We start from the raw sequence: 22,873 nt of genomic DNA, 5'->3' as shown, positions 1-22,873 counted from the left end.
GACTACATTTAACTAGAATGACATTCTGACTTCCTGTACAACAGACGACCACCCATGTTAATCAGAAATAAATAACTGAGCAATAATGTACAAAAGCTGCAATCAATAAGATATATTTGGCTTCTAAGATGCAGAAGCTTGTTCAGAGCCTGGGCAGCGGGCAAAGGTTTTCATTATTGTTTTTCACATGGGCAGTATGTTATTTTTGTACTGAATAATTGCAAACAAGGGTTAATAACCCAAACTATATGAAATTATATTACTAGTAAATTAATCATCGATTAACAGAGAATTACTCTCATCTCAGTGTTTAGCAAAGATTTCCCTTTTACATTTGAGCATTTATTTAATCGTTAGAGCCCAAAGAGAAGAAATCAAACAGCCAGTATTTGCTTATGCTGGAAGAAAAGAGAATTTTTCACACAGAACCACAAACTATCAGCTTCAGACCACTTAAAATTAAATTAATACTCAGGAAAAAAATGGGTGGGGTGACAATGTATATATAGGAAGCTAATCATAAAAACATGGTGGAAAAATTAGGCATTTAGACATTCAGTACCCCAAAAGTATTTTAGCAGGAATATCTGTGAAAAGCAAAACAAGATGGTACAAGGAAGTATTTTTATTTAAAATTATTTTTCTGCTAAATAGAAGGCAAGGTCTGCTCTAATTGGTTAACATATGTGATACTGAATTTATCTCGGGCAACTGTAGCAAATTTGAAAATTTAAAATCCCAGTACACACTAGTCTATACAATGAAGTTTTCACAAAATGTGTAATTACTATAATTATACACCTACACAGGAACAACACACTAACTAAATTAAGTAGGAAGTACTATCAAGTAAAATGCAGAATCACTGACAAACCTATAATCAAAATGAGAATGACTTCTCCATGTATTTGTGAAAGGTACACGCACAACAGACTGGCCTCATGCCATCAGAACCAGAAGAATGCAGCACTGCTTCAGACAGAGAAAGTAGAAATATCTGTGCATTTAACATATCTGAAGAAGTAGCATAAGAATAATGCCATATTATAAAAGTTTATCTCATTCTTCTGGGAAACATAAAATATAAGGAATAATATATTCCTTTAAAAATTAACTGGGAAATTATTCTCTCATAGCAAGTTGACCATAACATAAAATTGAACTTTTTAAGTAGCAATATACTGCAAACCCTACAGTGTATTCTATAGAATTTATGTTAGATAAATTACAAGTGACAACAAACAAAACCTTTGGAAATAAGATAAAGCAAGGCTTACAGCTTTTCAAAACAAATTTCCTAAAAGGTAAAGGGTATGATGGCATTAGTTTTGTGCTGAAATTGTTTAATTTCAAAATGAGACTTAACTTGCAATCAAGGAACAAATCCCTAAGTTACTGAACAAATTATTTAGCCTGATAGTTATAAGTGTAATCATATCAGTGGCCTAAAGAACCCACCCTCTTTAGCATTTTTAAGTTAATATTGCTTTCTATAGTTCTATCTTTAACAAGCATCTTAAATATAAGTCTGCAATCAAGACAGTCTTCTTTAAACAGTGACTTTTGAGAAATAATGTATCTTCATTTTAAAAGTTATTTTTGAAGGAACAGTTTGGTAGGTATTATGTCTGTATATATTTTTGCTTCAGAAATCTCTCACAATAAATAAGATTAGTCGAATAAGAACAAGACAACATTTTTAACATTGAGAAAACAAATGAGTTCTAAATGGAAAAAATATCTAAAACTACATTTCAGTGCCATCTTGGTACAAATGTGTTTCTATAATTCAATGATCTTCACCCTGTTAAATGAAGACTTTATTGTAGTGATTTTAATCTTGATATCAGAATAAATCAAGTGGACTGTGGATCTGCAAATGTCATCCCATTTAGGTAAAAGCAAGAAAGGGAAAGTTAGAATAACTTGACGCTAGACAACTCAAGGGAATCAAAAAAAAATTAATCTTGGGCCAGTTTTACTTCAATGTATTGAGTTCAGAGATCCAGCACTTTGAGGTAAGTATGGATTTTTAAATATTAAAGAAATGAACGATGATGAATTTTGGGGCTTCTGTAATTTAGAATTATAAAGATTGGTCTTAAATATGGGAAAATATAAGAGATTGCTTCCAACGTTATAGCAATCTACTAAGCCACATAACTGAAAATACTTACCATAACATCTGAAATATTTTCCAATATGCAAAATTATTTGCAGAGATTATGTACTTACAATTTGAAAATCCACAAATTATAAGTACTAAAACCTCCAAATAGTTTTATTACACTAAAAGTTAGACTTCTAATTCACATGTGCATGCTTTGTTTACTGAGGAAATTAGTGCTCTACTTCATCATTTTTATGCCTCTAATTGCTTTCTCAGTGATGACACTATCATACAATAAAAATCTATACTTAGGGATACAACAAAACCATTGTTAAAGAAACAGGTGGGATTTTGTTGTGTGGAGTTGGTACTGATTGCATTTTTTTTAAAAAAATACATACGTCAGTTTTTCATTGCTTAGTGGGTTCTCATTTTAAGGAACAGTTGTAGACATTTGGCAACCTCTACAGAAGAGGGGAAGTGTTGAACTGAAGACAATATAGTGTACATTCCAATACACATTCTCTCAAGATATTCAGAACCAGGATTGGTTTTATGTTTCTCTGATAAGTATCTGCCAAAGAAAAGTAAAATGTACAAATAATAGTTTTACTGAATTACTCCTTTTCCATCTCCTCTCTCCGCACTCCATACAGCCACACAAAATTGAGAGAACATGATCTCCGCCCACCCATCAACCAATTAGTTTCAGACAAATTCTAGTCAACTGTTTATTGCAGAAGCAGGGGAGGAGATAAAAGGGAAAAGGAGTGAGGGAAGCCAACTGCCAAAGACATGCTTATGAGACGTTTTACAAATAAATGATGAAAAATGCTCAGAAAATTTAAGGTCTGTATTTCTTTTCTGCCATTCTTCTGTTTCCCCCAACCCAAAAGAAAAAGGAATTATAAAATACAGTGCTCATATGATACAATCATGCTAACAAGAAAATGAGTTCGGCACAAAGACACGTCAAAAGCGAACAAAAATTAGATAGTTTCTTAAAGATGTTTTCAATTTTGCTCTGAATCTGAGTGAGCAAATCAAGACTATTGAACCCATCATTCCCTACTACACACAGCATTTTGCAATTTATTTCAAAGTCTCTATTATAAACAAAAAATACTGCTTTCGGTAACAGTGTCCTGATATAGTAAATGCTTCTATTACACTAAGTAAAAGTTTTGTCTGTTAAGCATATAAAATAGATTATACATATGCATATATTGAGTTTAAGCTCACAGTATGCATGAAAATTATGATTCATTTTCAAAGTAAGCACTAACATTTTCTGCTAAATAAAACTATTAACAGTATCCCTCAAAAAATCTGAGATGATACTGATTCCTTGAAACACCAGAATAATAAGTGATTGATTATAGCAATCAAAATTCCAGAACTAGCACAATCCATACTATATAATAATTTCTATATTCAATCATTTAAATATTTTTATTCAAAAAGCATAAATTATAATATAGTATTCAAAGGTAATTATAACATACAAATGACATATTAGGCAAAAAAGCCAAGGCTGATATATAATTGCACATAATTTTTATTATATAAAGCTGCCAGCTAACCCTCAAGGTTCATAAGCAAGACAGGCGTGATTTAAGATTTGTAAAGGAATCCCCAGACTAACGCTTCTATGACAGCCAATTACACTACAAAACACAGCCCCAACAAGCAATCTGCTACCAGACCTTAGGAAAGGTAAAATTTCTTACAATGAGTTACAGATTCACAAGTATAGGAAGACAAGAAGAAAAAGAAAAACAGAAGGAATCCAGCCACCCAGCAAATATGAAGCAGACCCAAGATTGTGATACAATCCAAAGATGTAAATTATTGTAAATCATCACTGTTGTTCAGAATTTCACACAGTCACTTGCGCCAATTTTGCTTACATTTCCACAGACACAATAATGAACAAAAGACAGAATGAAAGGGGGTGAAAAAAGCAGGGGGAGGGGAGTGGAGAAGCCTGTACAGAGACTACAGATAAAGTTCTGCTGTCCATATGCTTTAACTGTACAGGAGTTTGGGCTCTTTCAGCATTTTGTACTCTCTCCAAATCCTCATGAGTCACAAAAATTAAAAAGCTATATCCTTCTGGATGCCAGGAAGGGCCTTGCCACAGGCCTTTTGTCAAAATAAAATTAAAAAAAAAAAAAAGAGAGAGAGAGAGAGAGAAAGAAAAGCCACAGTGGTAGGCAGTCCCACTTTACTTTGAGGACTGTGATGTCACAAACCACATGATTCTCTCTCTCCAGTAACAGTGCTTCCAAAAAAAAAGGAGTTTTAAAGCTTTTGCTTTTTTGGATTATGTGAATGCTTCATTCGCCTCACAAACAACCACAGAACCACAAGTGCGGTGCAAACTTTCTCCAGGAGGATAGCAAGAAGCCTCTGGTTTTTAAATGGTTAATCTCCGCAGGTCACTACCAGCCACTGAGACCAACAAAGTCAGTAAGTGCTCTCTAACCACAGTCTATGCAGTAATAGTAGGTCCTTCAAATATTTGCTCATTCTCATTTTGTTTTGTTTCCTTGCTTTTCACGTTTATCAGTGCTACGCAATTTTTTGTCAGAAAACAACAGAGTTTATGCACTCCAGGCACACTGTAATACTAAAACTAGGTTTGGGTATGGTTTGTATTTGCAGTTTAAGGCTTCAAGCAGCATTTACACCAGAAGACACAAGTTGTGTGTGAAAGCAGAGAAGGACTATGGCATCAAACAGTCTGTTCAGCTCAGTGACACCATGTCAGCAAAATTTCTTTTGGGGTAAGTGTTGTTTATTTAATTCTCTGTTCATCGATTGTCATCAAAACAAAAACTTGTTATATGGTATTTACGGTGTTTAAAATGCAATGCGTGGATTTAATTGTGAAAAGAGAGGCTACAGGTATAGTGCAAGTAGATTTAAGAACTAATTTTGTTAACTGACAAGCTTGGCAAAGCAAAGTTGCTATGCTCTGTAATCAAGTATTTGACAGCAGGTGTGTTGTCACCTATGTGAGGCAATGTTTCCAGTTCCATACATTTAGCACATTAAGACGGAGCTCTGAACAAGGTAAAAAACTTATCAAAATTTGAATAATAACTGAGAACAGTCAACAATATCGCAGCAATCCACCAGGTTAAGAACCTGGGAAGAAAATGTGACATTTTATAGAGCTAAAGCAACTTTACAATAGACAAATGAATTACTGACTTAACACTGCTAGTTCCATCTATCTGAAGACAACTAGCAAACATACAGGATTTATCAAGTTCTCCAACACAAATGTCCTATCATTGTCTTAGATGTTTTATAAACTAATGAATTTCATTTAGTTTATACTTCAAAGTAGTCGACATTAACCTCAGCTAATCCGCCCAAATCTGTTCCTTTCCACTCTTTCACAGAAAAGCGTGAATTACAATGCATCAGGCTCCTCAAAAAGTTTTTCTAACCACATTTCAGTAATGAATTAGTTGAGATCATTTTTCCATAAAAAACATTCATCTGTGAAAATAAAGCAACATGAAATATAAAAATGTGGGTGACATTCAGTTTAATTTGTAGTAGCATTTTTATAGCAGCTCTGCAGAAAAGCATGTTGCCAAATATTGGCTTGCATATTCAAAACAGCGGATAGACCTTAAAATGCCTTCATGAAATCATAATTATGCATGTGTATATTTACATACATGTTCACAAAGAGCATATACATAAGTAAACCAATATTGCTATCACTTTAATTTTAAACTTGCACCCCAGACCTGTTTTTAAAATCAATAAAACACAGTTAATTCTGTACAATAATAAGGACCCTTAACTAAAACTCAGTATCTTTTCCTGATTCCTTAAAATACACAATACAGCCGAGTTTCATTTAAAAGAGGGACTGCAAAATCCCAAACCATGTTGATAGACGATCAGTGACCAGATATACGTGCAAGATATTTTCACTGAAACATTTATTGACACAGGTCATGAAAACTATCTGAAATAGGTCAAAGAACATCACAAGAGAAGCACTGAAAACTTACAAGATTTTCTTAATGCTGTCCATCATGCTGAAAGAATATTGGACTGTAGCTAAACTCTTACCTGACCCCTACACTCTACCCCACCCCCATACTTTAAAGAACAAAAAAGGATGCTGGAGACTATCAGCCCATACACCTATATTAAGCTTATATTGTAACTAGCTGATGGTTGGAGTTCCCTTTACCCCTCCTACTTCACACGTTTCAACTGGCTAGTAGTTCAGCACATGAATGTACTGTAAGCCTATGAGTACAATCAAACATGAAGAAAGTTCCTACTTAAGGAACAGAGTGACTGTTTCATGTATGACATAAAAGCCAGTGATATACTACATAGTGCTACTCCTCATTGCTAGTTGTCTGCAAGCGGTCACACTGAGGTTTACTAGGCACAGCAGTGAGGTAAAGCACAGACACAAAAAACAGACTTTTAAATGGTAGTCAGCATTGCTACTAAAACTGCTGTCCTAATGAAGCACAGCCGAAGTGTAGCCAGACCACATTATCCCAGTGTTTACAACAGGAAATACAGTTTACATGTACAGAGACTTTCTTTTGCTTTTACTTCCAAAAGAGATTAGGAGAAATTTAGTTGGCTAAAATTATTATAACATGCAGTGGTGACTGCTTAATTCATCTACTTTTGGTCATTCTTTAAACTACTGAACAGTGTTGCAACGTGCTTCCAAATTCTGCATATATCTGTAAAGTTGAACAAGTAAATGTGGCCTTTGAGACAAACTGCAACAACTGCAAATTTCTAAATTAAGAGCAGAATGTCTCTGAGTTTATATGTAATTTTAGAAAATAAGAATAGATGCTTAAAGATCCAAATTACTCATCATTGCTTCCAAACTAACAAAATAGTGTGACTCTGCATTAAAATGTGTATTCCAACTATCATCTTCATTATAGTCAGGTCCTGCATTCAGTCTCCTCCCCTTGTGTTTTCTAACATATTCCTATTGGTCTTGTTAAATTTGATGAGGTTTTTCTTAAGTAGTGATCTGTGAAACTAATGACAACTGATGGTAGGACCAGGGAAATGGAATGCATCACACTTCACCTTATCAATAAGTTTAAGAGTATCTGTGCAAATGTTTATTTTACCTGATGCCATGGACTTTCTGTAACTTCAAAATGAATATAATTGCTATTTAACTAACAAATTCTGAATTATCCAAAAACTGTGTTCTGGATTGAAACTGTTTTTATAAATCACATGTACCCTTAGAGCTAAATCCAAGTTTGGACTGGGTTCTGCCACTGTATACTTATTGCTCTGAATCTTTAATATTTAATACTCTTAATTTTGAGTTTGTCAAGACCGTTACATTTTTGTAGTTACAGTTTAAAGTACAGCAACAATACATTGCTCAGAATAAATTCCACAGACAATAAACACCACATTGCGGAAAAACATCCGATAGACATGATTTACACAGGATCTTCCAGCTCATGTAGTACTTCTGAAATACATGCCGTATCAGTCATACATAACACAAAACACATTCTGTACTGATGTATGTTCTGTACATCCTCACTAGCTTCAGTGAAGTTGCCCAGAGTGTAAATCAGACAAGAATTTAGCCAATGCTCTTTTTTTTTTTTTTTGTAATTAACCATGGTACATGAATGTGCTAATTGGAAATGAAACTTTTTGTTACCAACTTGGTATCATGAAACTATTCAATAACACAGATACTGATTATAAGCTGCTCTAATACTTTGTAACCAATTTAACTTTGCATTTATAGAGAAGGAGACAATTAAGAAAGGATCCAAAACAAAAATTCAGATAGGTATACAGTTTTGTAGACTAAAAGAAGAAAACATCTGTAAATTCAATCTCTGGATTTCATAATCATAAAAATACAAATCCAACCATTTTAATCATCACTTTTTATATTAAAACATAATGGAAAGTGCTCAGACTATAAAGTATAACAAGAAACACCAAGAATAGATGGCTGTTTTCATTCATATTAAGAAGAATGCATTCCTGACACTACAGTTTAAAAGCATATGAAACACATGAAATATACATGACCACACTATATTTTTAAATGATTGGTAAGGAACAAAATATATTTATTCATTTAATTACATCCTTTGAACTAACCACTGATAGTCTGAATTGTTCAATCAGCCAGGCTGATGTAAAATTCACTAAGATAGAAATGTTCCAGGTTGTTAACAGAACACTGAATTATCTGAGGGTTAAATAAACGAAGGGGTAAAAAAAGAGCCAAACTCATTAGAAGTACTAATGATAAAATCTAGCATACAGGATTAATCTTTATTGAATAGAACCATTCACAAATCAAGCCTTACTCTACTTCAATACTTTCATACAGTGCTAATCAATTACAAACTTTTTCTAGTGATTCAAAAATCCATGTGCTTTTAATTTTACATACTGGTGGTCTAAAATATAGTACTGAGGCCGAGCTAAGTCATTCTGTATTGCAACTTTGCTTTTTTCAATAAATATTCATCTAGAGGTTTTCTTAGAGAGAACTGCTCATATGAAGACTGTGGTAATATTTTTATACTGTACCTCCTTGTTGAAGCAGAAGGTTAGGGGTTACCTAAATACCTCAACTGTATATACAAAAAAAGGAAAAGGTAAGTATTCACATGAAAAATCCAAAGGGACTATATTATTTATTTTTGCATTTCCTATGATTAATGATGCACCAGTGCATACTTGAAAACTCAAGTCAAAATAAGGTAACACCTCAAATTCTTTTACAAACTGTACAAATATCAAACTTCCATGCTGTATTAACTATTCAACCAGAAATATTTAAAGACTTTGCCACCCCACATTAATAGTATAACAATAATAGTGAAAGTCCTCCCAGACTATGTGATTTCTTGATGGTGGTCTAATTAACAGTAACCCTTAAAATGTGTTTAATGGTACAAAAATGTCATCATTTTTTTCTGTCTGATTAGCTTTCAAAACAATATCCAGTTTAGTACTTTATAAGGCTAGCATACGTTCAAAAGCATGTAAACCAGTAATGGAGACATAATCATTTATGCTTTCAGGTATACAAGGAGGGTTGAAACAATACCCTGCAGTTGCTTCCTACCATCAAGTAGAAGCTACATTATAAATGTGTTTAATGACACATCATATATTATGTAACACACCTATGTCCAACAGACTTCAGTGGAAGTTAAAGAACACAAGGCAGGGCAGAAATAAGTCATGCTGATCAGATCACAGCAGTGTGATGCACCTACAGACCTCCACTTCAGCTTCCATGAATGTCAAGAGGAGCAGTGGGTGCTCGTCACCTCTGAAAATCAGGCCATGTGAATGTTTTACACTATGTACATCATAAAATTCAACACTGTATTGTAGGCGATGGAGCTGTCTCTAAAAACTAATTAAATCAGCTTAGTTATTAAGAATTACATTAAACTGACACAATGTTCTCTAGGGTTGAAAATATTTTAATTATGGGGAACCTCAAGATAACAAGCAAACTTAACAAAAACCTGAAGCATTTTAAGTTTAAATTTGAAATACTGAAAAATACCAAATTTGCCCATCGTTTAACTGCAATGTAAGTGTCCAATAGTATTTATGAAAAATAAAGATTAATTTAAACTAGCCAAGAGGGATAAACACCCAGCAGATTCCTATTTGGTTGATGAGTATATTTCAGTCTCATAAAATAAATTAAGAAATATAACATTTTCGTGAAAAGGATTTTTCTTGTAAATTTTGCCAGGCTTGCAAGTTGACCGCAAGTTTTAATCCATGGACAGCAGGCATACACAAAATGCAGACTTCTACCCTCTACACCACCCACCCCCAACAACTGCATTTTGTTAATATTATGTACAATAGCATCAGTTTTTACAGTTTCTCTCTCTCTCTCTCTCTCTCTCTCTCGCTCTCTCTGTCTCAAACTTCTCTCTATAGGATTATAGGGAATAGTGTTGTGGGGGAGGGGGGTCTCTATTACTCTCTGGTGTTTGTTTTTAAGTTAATAAAATTTAAATTTAAGACCAATTTTCCTTTCAGAAGCATGCTCTCATCTACAAATAAATAAAAGAAATCCCACTTAACATGTTGAAAAACACACTCTAAAGAGATATTTTAAAGATGAGCACAGGGACCTAAAATCCCTTTTAAACTTGAGTTACTGAATCATAAAACAGTTCAACACTTCCAATAAAAAGTCTATTATTCATGCATCTGTTTCCTGTACTTTTTAATTCTGCTTGTTAGCATGTGAAGTGTACTGATCTAGCCTTCCTCATATAGCTATAAGTTTCCTATTTAATGTATACACTTATTTCCAGGGAGGGGGGGTAGTTTAATATTGATTCACTGACTGCTAAAATCATTTTAAATTGGAGCAATGAAATCACTGAGTGATTTATTCAATATTTTTTAAAATATTCTAATTTACCAAAAATATTTGATTGTATTACTGTAAAACAGTACGTTTAAGTACATTATTCTTTTTTCTTTAAATAACCATGTACTTCAGAATTTTAGACATTTTATTCATAACATTTACAATATTTCAGCAGTTTATTTCAGGAGTATTTTCTCATCTCTTTTTAATAAAACAACCTTTATTATAACAGTGAAGGTTAAAACCATTATTTCCTCTGCTGTCTGGTTTTCAAGAAATGTTACATTCATTAAAGTCAGGCAGCCCTGGAATTAACAATAGTTTTAACTTTTAACATGTTATAGCTAAAGACCCTGTGGCAAAGAACTTTTGGCATGAAGTCAATCCAACAGGGTTTGTTACAGTACCTCTTCGACAGTGATTTTTTTATTCACACACTGTATTTCATTGGTATCGTTGCTTCTGATAATAAATTATCATTTAATTTTTTTTTTTAAGAGAAAAAAGTTAAAACTCAGGTACCAGATATAGTTAGCCCCTCTAAATGTATCTGAACCACAAGTGTGCCAAACTATTGTTTCCCTTATTCCTTTTGGTCACCTAGTTTACATCTAAATCCACTTTGTGGTTTAGTAAGACAGAAAGACAGAGGCTGCCAGTTTCCTAATTTTTTGTTGTTGTTTTTGTTGTTGTTGTTGTTCAGAACAAAACTTTGCCCCGATCACTACAAAAAATGAATGAGAAAATTAACAGTGTGTGTGAGCATATATACTGATGCATACCTCCTCAAGCGCTGTTCTTTCTCAAACCAGTGTTGTTGCCTAAAATGCTGTATTTTTCATTTATTACCACCAGCTATTATAGCAGGTGAACTAATAAATTTTTTGCCAAATGAACTCAATTAACATGGTTGCCACGTAATAATTTAACAATAGAAACTCTTTATGAGAAACAATATATAGATATCTTTGTTTGTATTTGTATCTATAGTACACACACATATCCATTTACTTGTGGATGCCATATGTTTTCAAAGTACCTGTATAAATAAGAAGCACAAAAAGAGTAAAAAGAGTATTTTGTCTATGTAGTACTAAAAAGGGTGACAAATTTTTTCAAAAGAAATATATTACCACTCTATATTCAAATATGCATACATACATCTATACAATTAAATACTGTTTGGTTTTTTTAATAGCTATGCTTTCCTAACTCTACATCTAAATACCTGTATTTCTCCAAGCAAAATATCTCATTACATAAAATTATCACCCAGAAGCCTGCCATTATAACTATTCAAAGGTGGGACTCATGTTTGTTAATAGTCTGAGTTTTATAACATTGTTTATAAATCTTTGCAATGCACAACTTATTCAGCTAATACATTAGGACATATGCCAATGCAAGATTTTCAGGCAGGGATCTTGTATTTGCAATGAGCAATGTCTATTAATAGCACAATACACATAACAGTGATAGTATCATAGTAAGTATTGTTCAAATACAATATTTGAAAAGAAATTGGCACTAGCTCTGGGAAAATGTATAAGTAAAGAAATGGGCCTGTTTCAAAACCTTCACCTTTTCTAATACATAAGAAAACAGAAATTTCATTTGTGGATGTCACAATTTGCCAAGGTGAACTCAACCAAGAGTTAAATATAAAGCAAGAGCAGTTTTTTTTATTTTTAAATCAAGATTGTCTTCTTTGTCGTATAGCTAGTGTTTTTAACAAATTGCAATATACTGTTTCTACAAGTAATGGAACAAATTCATCACACCGTATTTCGTTTTTCAGAACTCTATTCTGACATGAGGCTCTCTTCCGCTATTAAAATGTGAATTTCCTATATCAGCATTTTCATTAATGTCAGTATTGGCCTTATTGGGGGGGAAGGGTATCAGCTTTGACAGAGAATAACATAGCTGTAGCTGAACAGAAGTTTACATGTAAACCTGATCAGAGGCTTCTCTGAGACACAACCCACTAAAACAGTTTATTCTGAGACAATAGTGAAACGTACTGTATCATGTTGAATGCGTATCTGTATATAAATTGTAATTACCCTCTGTATATATCATATTTCACATACTTAATTCTTCAATAGGAAAATATTAGAAAACATGAGTCAGGATCACTTTAGGATATAAAGGGTTTTGTACAGTACAGCATGCAAAGACCTTATTAATGAGAGTTTATGAGGCTAAAGTTATTCATTGAAGTACAGTATACAAGCACAGAAGGAGCTTTGTAATGGAAACACTTCTAATAAGTTTGCATTATATGTGTGTTCTAATATAATATATGAATTTTGCTTTCCATAGGTAATGGCTATCAATAAAATTTCCAACTGAATTTATCTTCTTTGATTTTTTTTTATCCAGAGTATCAAAAATTTAACCCAACTATCCTTTTAAAATGTGAAGTAACTAAGCTGTAACAATGAACGACTTATTTAAAACTGACAGGACCAGAAAGCAGTGACTATTTACATAGGCAGTGTACCTTTATATACACTAGTAAAAATGTTCTCTTTTCCCAAAAGGATTTTATGCATGAAGGGCATTCACTTCACTTCACTTCCTTTCCACCACAATCTCATCCAACTTTCTACATTCAAGACTAGGCACTGAATTGTTATTGTTGTTGTTATTCAGTACCCCTCTTCATCTGCTTATGAGGCATAAATTGAAAATCTACAAAAACATTAAAAAATTCAAAGACACAAGCTGATATTTTCACTGAAGTTTTATTACAGGAAACCAACAGCATTCAAAGAAAATCCAGTGGCATATAGACAACAAAATAATTCACACAGTCAAGTTAGTATCATAGAATTTAACACCAAACAAGAGCTCATGTATTTTTCTCACTTTACAGACAATAATTTCAAACTGCAACAAGAATAAATAGAATTTTAGTGCAACAGTGCACAGGCAAGATCTGGAATGATTTTTTTAATTTTGCAATACAGTACGTATTTAAGTCCACAGTCTGATGTTATTCTATATGCTGATTAACTCAGTCAAACCTTCCCTGTTATGAACTAGTATTTTCATCTGTATGTGCATGTATATATATAAATGCCTACACACACATTTTAAAGGACAAAACTCTTGTGTAAATCTTAAAAAATTCACACTATTAAACAAAACTTGTCTAGATACAGAGAAAATATTTTCTGTATATTTAGTATTAAACAGTACATTATATCTCTACATAAATAAAATGTACGTACAATACTCAGGACTGAAGTAAAATAGTCTTATTTTGCTATGCACGCCGAGGGATAATATTCCTTTTCCAAGTAATTTTAAGGCACATGTGCAATGCACATGTATAGAATTAACTTAATATAACTAACTTACATATACATACACATGAAATAGAATGTTTCAATTCAGATAAAAATGTGCATTGCCAGATATGAGATAACTGGCTGACCAAATTTTCACTATAGAAAAACTGCTTAAAAGATAAAAATCCAGTTACTAGTAGTGTGGTTTTTACCCTATACTCAGAATTTTCCCATCGTTAATTTTATGAAGCTTTTTAAAATTTAAGAAATGAACATATTTCACCCTTAAAAAGAAAGGAACTTACACCTAAAATATTCTTCAAGTATGAAGAGAGGAAATTTAAAATATATATAAAAATCTGTGCTCTAATGCCACTGACATGATCCTGAAATCATTTGATATTTATCACATCTATATTAGAAGTCTCAATGGCATAGTGACACAACAGATACACAAAATAAAACATAACTCTACTTCACAATAGTAAAATACAGTAGCTCTTCAGTATGAAAGCTTTTAAAATGTGAAAACTACCAAATTTCACTCCTATCAAAATCCAAGATTGCCGGCTGAACTACTCAGATGTATTGAATAAACATCATTTAATGGCTTCATATTATCAGGTATGCATAACATTATAAGAATTCAAATCAATTAATAATTGTTGGACAGATTGTTAAGATTCTCATTTGTCTCAGAATTGATTTAAAAGATTCCTCTGGCAATTTGTGCTGCATTTTGTCCTTACATACCTGGTACTTATCAATTACTGAAGTATCTTCACCCTTCTTGTTGCAAAAGAGTCCTTTAAAACTTAGAGCACACACTACAATATATGAGACATACACACATAAATACTTTGAAAATTCTTATTTTTCAGTAGCTCAGAAAACCTGACTATTTTTAAGGCTGATGATATCTTCTAGAAGAAACACAGAGGTCTGAATACAGTAAGAAGCCTTTAGACTAAGCCCCTTTTGCTGTACCATAATGATCTGATCCAGAAATTCAAGGGTACCTTAAACAACGGGCTACCTGTTCTAGCCATGCTTAGGAATGTGGCCAAATCATTTTTATTGATTTAACCTTTATAGGAATGCTACATATCCTCAGAGCAAAACATTTCTAATGCATTTATAATATGATACACCTCTGAGAAGTTATTAAAAAAATTAAGCCAGATACACTCATTCCCTCCCCACTATTATTTTTTCTGTCGATCTATTGATTAACAAGCATTCACAAGTTAAAATATTTGTCAGTTTGCATTTTTCTGGTTTGGTGGGATAAGTTAAGAGTTAAAATTCCAAAATTAAGAACATCTAGCCTACCTTTGTTTAAGAAATAAAAACTTGCGAGGTGATACAAGTTAGCCTGGATTCTAAATACTCCTTTCATACTAAAATTACACCTCAATCATGTTACCTGCAAACATGTTGAGTTAAATCTTTCAGAATTTACAGTCCTTATTGAACAAACTAAGCTGCATATACTAGTCATTTACAGAGGGCTTACAGAGAGAAGTCTGTGTCTCTCAAGAATTCCAAAAGTAGCCAATCTGAAATTCCTCCAACAGCAAAGATTCATTTTACTTATGTTTCAGAACAATAACTTCAGGAAATAATGGTTCATCATTAATTGATTTAGGACTTAGCTTTGAGGAGGTTCTACTTACTGACATTCTACTTTTTTGATATCATGAACCACACAAGCATTCCCAGGATGCTTTGTTTTTCAGAAAGTAAACAACTTTTACTCACGAATTGCGTTTGAAAAGTTAAACGCAATAAAACAAATGTCAAAATAAGTCATAATACAATTATTTGCTAAGAACAATAAAGAAACAAGTAATATTCAAATGAAATGTGGTCACTAAAGTGAATCTTGTTTTAAGCAATTACTAAGTGAGAGGACTTCAAAGTATAGTCTTCCATACTGCCTAAACCAAAATCCATTCCCTCAGAAGACACAAATCAGGTCCTAAAAATTGTCATTTATTGCTACCTTTGGAATTATCCCTCAACTACCCAAATCTCACATGCATCGATTAACTTTCAAAGAGAGCTCAATTCTGTCATCTTTGGTCATGCTGTGCAGTAGGACCTGGTCTACAATAGAGATCAAAGTCAATCTCAAATAAGCAATTCTGGCCACACTATTGGTGTAGCTAGACTCGACATATCAGGATCGACTGTGTTTCCAGGTGTAGATCAGGGACTTTAGGGTTCACGACAGTGTCCCTTAGTCCACACATTAGCTGAATCGAAGTCTGTAGGTATCTAGGTGGTAAGTAGAATTGGTGAATTTCATGAAAGAGTAAATTGTGAAATAGTCCCCTCAAAGAAGAAAACTCTTAGGTTGATATCTGTTCAAAAATCTTGAGGATAATGTATTAACTGATGGTTAGAACTCATTAACTTTGTCAGACTAATGAACAAAGAATTCCAATGGGTCACCCATGGTTTAGAAAAAGAAGTAACACATTCCTTACAGGCCAGTACTACACTTACATCTCAGTGTCTTGATTTAAGTTTGGGTTTGTTTTCAGCCCCCTCTTCTTCAAGGCTATCATTACAGTGTAGAATACCTGTTTGTTTTCACATGTGATACACTGTAAACTTGGGCCTGCTCTATGTTTAAAAAGTGTTACCAGCACAGCTAAGTCAGTTGGAGGTGCTATTGTTTACCAACAGAACTCCTAAAGTATAAGTGTGCTTACACTGATGTAAGCTCTTTTATATATCGCTACAATATAACTGCATCCACGCTAGATTATTTTGATATCATCACTATGCCAGCAAAACCACCTGAGTGTAGAAAAGGCCTTAATCCACAGCATTTGGAAGCAATTTTATAGTAAACCACTTAGATTTCCAACCCCAAAAGAGATAAGCTCCATTAGAACTTGATCAGAGAGCGTGCCTACTAGGGATTGTCCACTGAAACAGTTGCTTCCATATTTTAATGCCAGAGACGAGTTCTGTAAACTACCCCAGAAATAAAAGCGGCAACATCCTTGACTATGAATATTTCACCATAGCAAGAAAATATTTATGGGAAAAATATCGCGAACCCTTAAAATTTCTAACTCAAATTTCACTAACCAAGAATAGAAAGATGCAGAGATACAAAAATCTAGAAATGGGTTTTAGTATGGCATTAGGAGACTAATTTTGTGCAATATAAGTACCAAAAAAAGAAAGAAGCAAGCTGCTTTTTTTTCCTTTCTTCGGGGACTCTTGAATCTTCAAATTCACCTTGTATGCTTGAGATGTCAAAATAATAATTCCAATTATATATATCTTGGGCAAGTGCAACCATGGTTCCTAATGAACTAAGAAAACAAATTCTGAGAAGAGCTCCTGCAGTAAAATGAACAAAAATATCTGTATGCCCTCTTTCGAGCTTTCAGTTATTTAAAAAAAAGAGGGGAAGGAGAAGGAGAAAGAGAATTTTTGCCATTAACCAGTATTCTTAACCACACCAGTAATTATGACTGTTGTGGAGAGCACTGATTCCAAAGTAGGAGAAAAGGAAGATAGATAAAGAGTTCAAGCACATGACTGAAAGGAGAGTTGTCTTCTATTCACTGCTCTACCAAAGACTTTCCTCAAACCACAAACTCTATATTGCAGTTTCCCCAGCAATGAAATAGGATAACACTTGCCAATCTCAGAGAATTCTGAGACAATTTCCGAAGGTTTGCAAAGTAATCTGAGTACTTGCTAGAAGTGCCTAATGAAGTATTTACTATGGTACAGTGTAGTTGTCTCAGCTTTCCAACTGCAGGTCAATCAGCTCGATTAACTATTATTAACAGCATCTATAAACTTTTCAAGAAGGCTAGTGAACTTTGCCTGCCATATGTGTGTTGTTTATGTCCAGAAACTACCACGGTTTAACCACATCCAATTAGACATGAAAATAGTGATGTGCAGATTAAGAGTACACAGTTACAGAGTTACGTGGAATATGACATTTATATAGCTGTACATAAAGCCTTTTGATGGAACACCAAAAGATGTGATACTTGTTCTTGGCAATGGATTCACGAGGAAATATCCATGGTTGGTGGAAAAAGGGGTGTTTTCCTGAACAATCCACATTGCCTTCCAAGGTTAACAGTTCTTAATCACTGTGATATGGTTCCAGCATTTCCTAGGGACTAAGACTAATTAGTTTAATGATGTTGCCACTAAACTGTGAAAGCCATAGGCTCAAGGGTTTCTTCTTCCTTACTGAGTCAGATATGACTATCAGCAAAACAGTCTCCCAACGATGCCCCTTTTCCATCTTCGTTCTTCTAAGTGATATGGCTCTGGCTTCATCATTAACACTTCACTGCATGGAGGTAGGCGTCAACCAATCTTCAATTTGACTTGCCTACAGAAAACATTTCTTGATCCTGTAGTAATTGAGTTACCATCCAGTTTCTTCTCTCTTTTGGTGAAGGTTTACAAGAAAATGGAAATAAATCAATTTCAGGTGAACTTAAAGCCCAATATCTCCTGCTGGTTTTTAACTTAGAGTCATCTGTTGGCCATTTTGGTCTTGCCACACAGAGATGAACACAATTTGCTGAGGAAGAGATAACATGGCTTTTGCAAAGGAACGTCAAGTTTGAGAAATCTATTAAAATTCTTTGAGGGGATCAATAAGCATGTGGACCAGGGTGATCCAGTTGACACAGTATAATTGGACTTTTCTGGAAGTCTCCATCAAAGTCTCTCAGAAGAAGCTCTTCAGTGGAGTTAGCAGTCCTGGGATAAAAGGAAAGGGCTTCTCACTGACCAGTAACTGGTTAAAAGACAGGAGATAGTCTGTTTATCACACTAGACAAACACAAACAGTAGTTCCCCCACAGACATGTACTGGGACCAGTGCTGTACAACATGTTCATAAATGATCTATACAAGGGGTCAACCACAAGTTTGAGGATGATCCAAAACTACTCAAGCTGGTTAAGTCCAAAGCAGGCTGCAAAGAGTTATAAAATGATCTCACAAAACTTGATGACTGGCAACAAAACTGCAGATGAAATTCAATATTGATAAATGCAAAGTAATGCACATTGGAAAACATAATACCAACTATGCATACAAAATGATGGGGTCTAAATTAGCTGTTACCACTCAAAGTTCTTGGAGTCATTGTGGATATTTGCCTGAAAACATATGCTCAGTGTGCAGCAGCCGTCAAAAAAAAAAAAAAAGCTAACAGAATGTTATGAACCATTAGGGTGTGATTTTGCACATCTGGTAGGGACACATGAAATTGACCTCTCTAGAGTCACAGTCAACCCCCATACTCCTTGAGACAGGAGTCAATGGGACAGTAAGGGAGGTCAATGGGACAAACTCTCCCATTGACTTTCTTCAAGAGAGAAAGCCAACTAAGGCAAGCGCAAATAGGTCGATTCTAACTAAGCAACTGCCATAGCCAGAATTGCGTATATGTGGTCCACTTGCTTTGCCTTGTGTAGACATAGCCTTAGTTACTCTTGTTTCAGGAACTCTGGCAGGATTTTCCCATACTCAGTTAACTGATCACTGCCTCACAAAGCTCTTTTCTCCCAGCATGTTCCCACTGCTTAGCCATTTCAGGGACCCTCGCTGTCTATCCCAGGGAACTTCCTGCTGCTCATCCTGCTTCCATTATCTTTGGTCTAGCCTGTCTTCCTATGCCCAGGGAGCAAGATTTTGACAAACTACATTCCAGTTGTTTTGCACTGCTCTAGTGGTAGAAAGTAGCTAAGACATTTTCACAGTACAGCTTGAGTATGTCAGTGCACCTGACACTGAGCCTTAAATGAGAGTTATTCTGCATTGTTTTATAGAATTTCTACAACCAGGACACTGTTAGTTTGTCAAAGGCCATATTAAAACACATTAAAATTAATGTGGGGGTGGGGATGGGACTTGCAAGAATTCATGGGGCTTGATGGTTCAAGCGATACATGACGGTACAGAGTTTTCAGCTATAAGTCCCCAGTTCAAAGTCATGATACAATGGTTAGTGTTTTCAGGGTGGTTAGAATTTGGTGATACAAAGCTAGTTCTTAGTTCACAAATGGTAATAAGATGACCTATCAGGCCAAAGGTTAAGGACAAAACAGGTGTGAAGACTCAAGTATCTATTCCCCTTTCCAAGTGCTCCCATCTCAGGCATATTAACAAGGAAGTACCAGAAATTGGTCCTGCTATTCACTCCATGCTGCCTGCAAAATCTTGATAATTATTGCGCTGATATGCCACAACTACTGCCTACCATGCTAACCAGTCTTGTCTCACTGTTTCCTTGTATTCTCCCATCTTTCTGCAGACATCTTGCATTTTATGCAGGTTGAACCTCTCTAGTACGGCACCCTCGGGACCTGGTTCGTGCCGAATGAGACACCTTGCGGGACCACGGGAGGTCAATGTTGTCTAGCACATTTCCTCCGGGGCTCTTAGAAGACATTTAAGGATGAATCAGAGCTAAATGATAGCAGAGAACACTGAGAGCCAGGACTCGTGGCTGTAAATCAGCAGCGTCCAATACACTCCCCATTTGCCACAGGGCAGCACAGTGTGGCGAAGTGCAGCTCAGCAGAGCCACACACATGGGGTGCCCCCTCTGGCCGCTCCACACGCACACTCCACCATATGGTGGGACAAGTGTGCGATGCCAGCAGTGGAGGATGCTTCTCTAGCCCTGGCAGATTCCAGCCGCATTCCGGCATGGCTTCAGCCTGGGACTGCTTCTGTGAGTAACCTAGGAAGAGGATGTGCTGGGTTGGGAGGTGTGGTACCTGGCTCGGGGTGGAGGAGGGTGCCTGGTTGGGGGAAGAGAGACTGCAGCGATCCCTTACATTCGTTTTGGACAACCCTGCTGTAAACAAACTTTATGGGATCACAGAAAACTTAGACACATCCTTGATAAGTGGTCATCTGACAAATTTAAATCATGCCAGATTACAGATGTTGCTGGATAAGAGACTTCTGGATTAGAGAGGTTCAACCTGTACTTCAGTTAGAAGTCTGTTGCAACAGGGGCTATCTTTTGTTCTATGTTTGTTCAGCCCCTTCTACAATGGGGTCATGTCCCCTGACAGGGGCTCCTAAATGCTCTGTTCTTTGGAAAAAATACAACACCCAGACGGCGAGATTATGTCTAGATTACTGTGACTTGTCAACAGAAGTTTTTGTCAGAAGATACCTTCCAACAAAACTTCTTTTGACAGATCACAGCCAAATTCCCAAGTGGATTGCAATAGCAATCCGCTCTGTTGACAGAGAGCAACCGGATTGCCCGGCCACTCCATCAAACAAATGGCCAACAGGAATCATGCTGAAAGCCCTGTTTGTCAACAAAGGGTCCCCAAAGAGGCTATGTCTACACAGCACTCCTCCCAGTGCCACTGAATCACAGAATCATGGAATCATAGGGCTGGAAGGGACCTCAGGAGGTCATCTAGTCCAGCCCCCTGCTTCAAGCAGGATCAACCCCTACTAAGTCACCTCAGCCAGGACTTTGTCCAGCCAGGACTTAAAAACCTCAAGGGATAGAGAATCCACCACCTCTCTAGGCAACGCATTCCAATGCTTCACCAGCCGCCTGGTGAAGTAGTTCTTCCTAATATCTAACTAACACCTCACCCTCTTCAACTTCAGACCATTACTCCTTGTTCTGCCATGTGACACCACTGAGAACAGTTTCTCACCCTCCTTTTTAGAGCTCCCCTTCACTAAATTGAAGGCTGCGATCAAATCACCTCTAAGTCTTCTCTTCAAGAAACTAAACAAGCCCAAATCCCTCAGCTATCCTCATAGGTTTTGTGCTCCAGACCCTTAATCATTTTTGTTGCCCTTCGCTGAACCTGCTCCAGCAAATCCACATCCTTTTTATACTGGGGGGCCCAAAACTGGACACTATATTCCAGATGTGGCCTCAACCAGTGCCGAATAAAGAGGAATAGCTACTTCTCTAGATCTGCTTGAAATGCTCCTCCTAATGCACCCTAGTATGCCATTAGCCTTCTTGGCTTCAAGGGCACACTGTTTACTCATATCCAGCCTTTCATCCACCATACCCCTAGGCCCCTTTCTATCGTACTGCTGCTGAGCCAGTCGGTCCCCAGCCTCTAACAATGCTTGGGATTCTTCCGCCCCAGGTGCAGGACCCTACACTTCTCCTTATTGAACCGCATCAGATTTCTTTTCGCCCAGTCCTCCAATTTATCCAGGTACCTCTGGATTCTCTCTCTACCCTCCAACGTATCTGCCTCTTCCCCTAGTTTTGTGTCATCCGCAAACTTGCTGAGGGTGCAACTCAGTCCCTCATCCAGGTCATTAATAAAGATGTTGAATAACACCAACCCCAGAACCAAGCCTTAGAGCACTCCGCTTGAAACAGACCACCATCCAGATATCGAGCCATTGACCACTACCCGTTGGGCCCGACCATCAAGCCAGCTTTCTATCCATCTTACAGTCCAATGATCCAATCCATATTTCCTTAACTTATGGACAAGAATGTTGTGGGAGACCGTATCAAAAGCCTTGCTGAAGTCAAAGTATATCACATTCACTGACTTCCCCATGTCCACAGAGCTTGTTACCTCGTCATAGAAGCTAATCAGATTGGTCAGGCAGGACTTGCCCCTGGTGAATCCATGTTGGCTACCTTTGATCACCTTCCCCTCTTCCAAGTGCTTCAAAATGGATTCCTTGAGGATTCCCTCCATTATTTTCCCAGGATTCCCTCCATTATTTTCCCAGGAAACTGCCAGCAGAGCTATGCAAAATGAGCTTCTGGGGATTGCAAATGGCTTCCCATGTGCACATTCCCAAAGCTCATTATCATAGGCCGGCAACAGTTTGGCGTCAGCAAAAGGGGGTGCTAGCACTGCAGAGACTATGTGGACGTACCTCTGTCAGCTAACCCTCCTCTGTCGCCAGTCTCTTATGCCTCAAACAGAGCGGGGTTTAGCTGGCAGAGGCACGTCCACATGGCCTCTGCAGTGCCGGCAACCCCTTCTGCTGACACCGAATTCTCGC

At 36.1% G+C, this 22,873-nt stretch overlaps 2 protein-coding genes across 7 annotated transcripts in view; one reads left to right on the top strand and one right to left on the bottom strand.

The window, feature by feature from the left end:
• Window positions 1-22,873, bottom strand: part of SUPT3H (SPT3 homolog, SAGA and STAGA complex component) — a 485,878-nt gene that overhangs the window by 412,883 nt on the left and 50,122 nt on the right. The gene's annotated exons all lie outside the window — the stretch shown is intronic.
• The window catches only part of RUNX2 (RUNX family transcription factor 2), a 217,227-nt gene continuing 199,180 nt past the window's right edge, over window positions 4,827-22,873 (top strand). Inside the window, exon 1 of the mRNA XM_074991368.1 lies at window positions 4,827-4,899. Within this exon, the coding sequence (XP_074847469.1) occupies window positions 4,842-4,899 (58 nt within the window). The 5' untranslated portion in view covers window positions 4,827-4,841. The remainder of the gene's footprint in view (window positions 4,900-22,873) is intronic.

Source organism: Carettochelys insculpta, chromosome 3, assembly GCF_033958435.1.
Source record: "Carettochelys insculpta isolate YL-2023 chromosome 3, ASM3395843v1, whole genome shotgun sequence".
Lineage (NCBI taxonomy): Eukaryota > Metazoa > Chordata > Testudines > Carettochelyidae > Carettochelys > Carettochelys insculpta.
The sequence above is the reverse complement of the archived record's forward strand: the minus strand, read 5'-3'. Positions and strand labels throughout refer to the sequence as shown.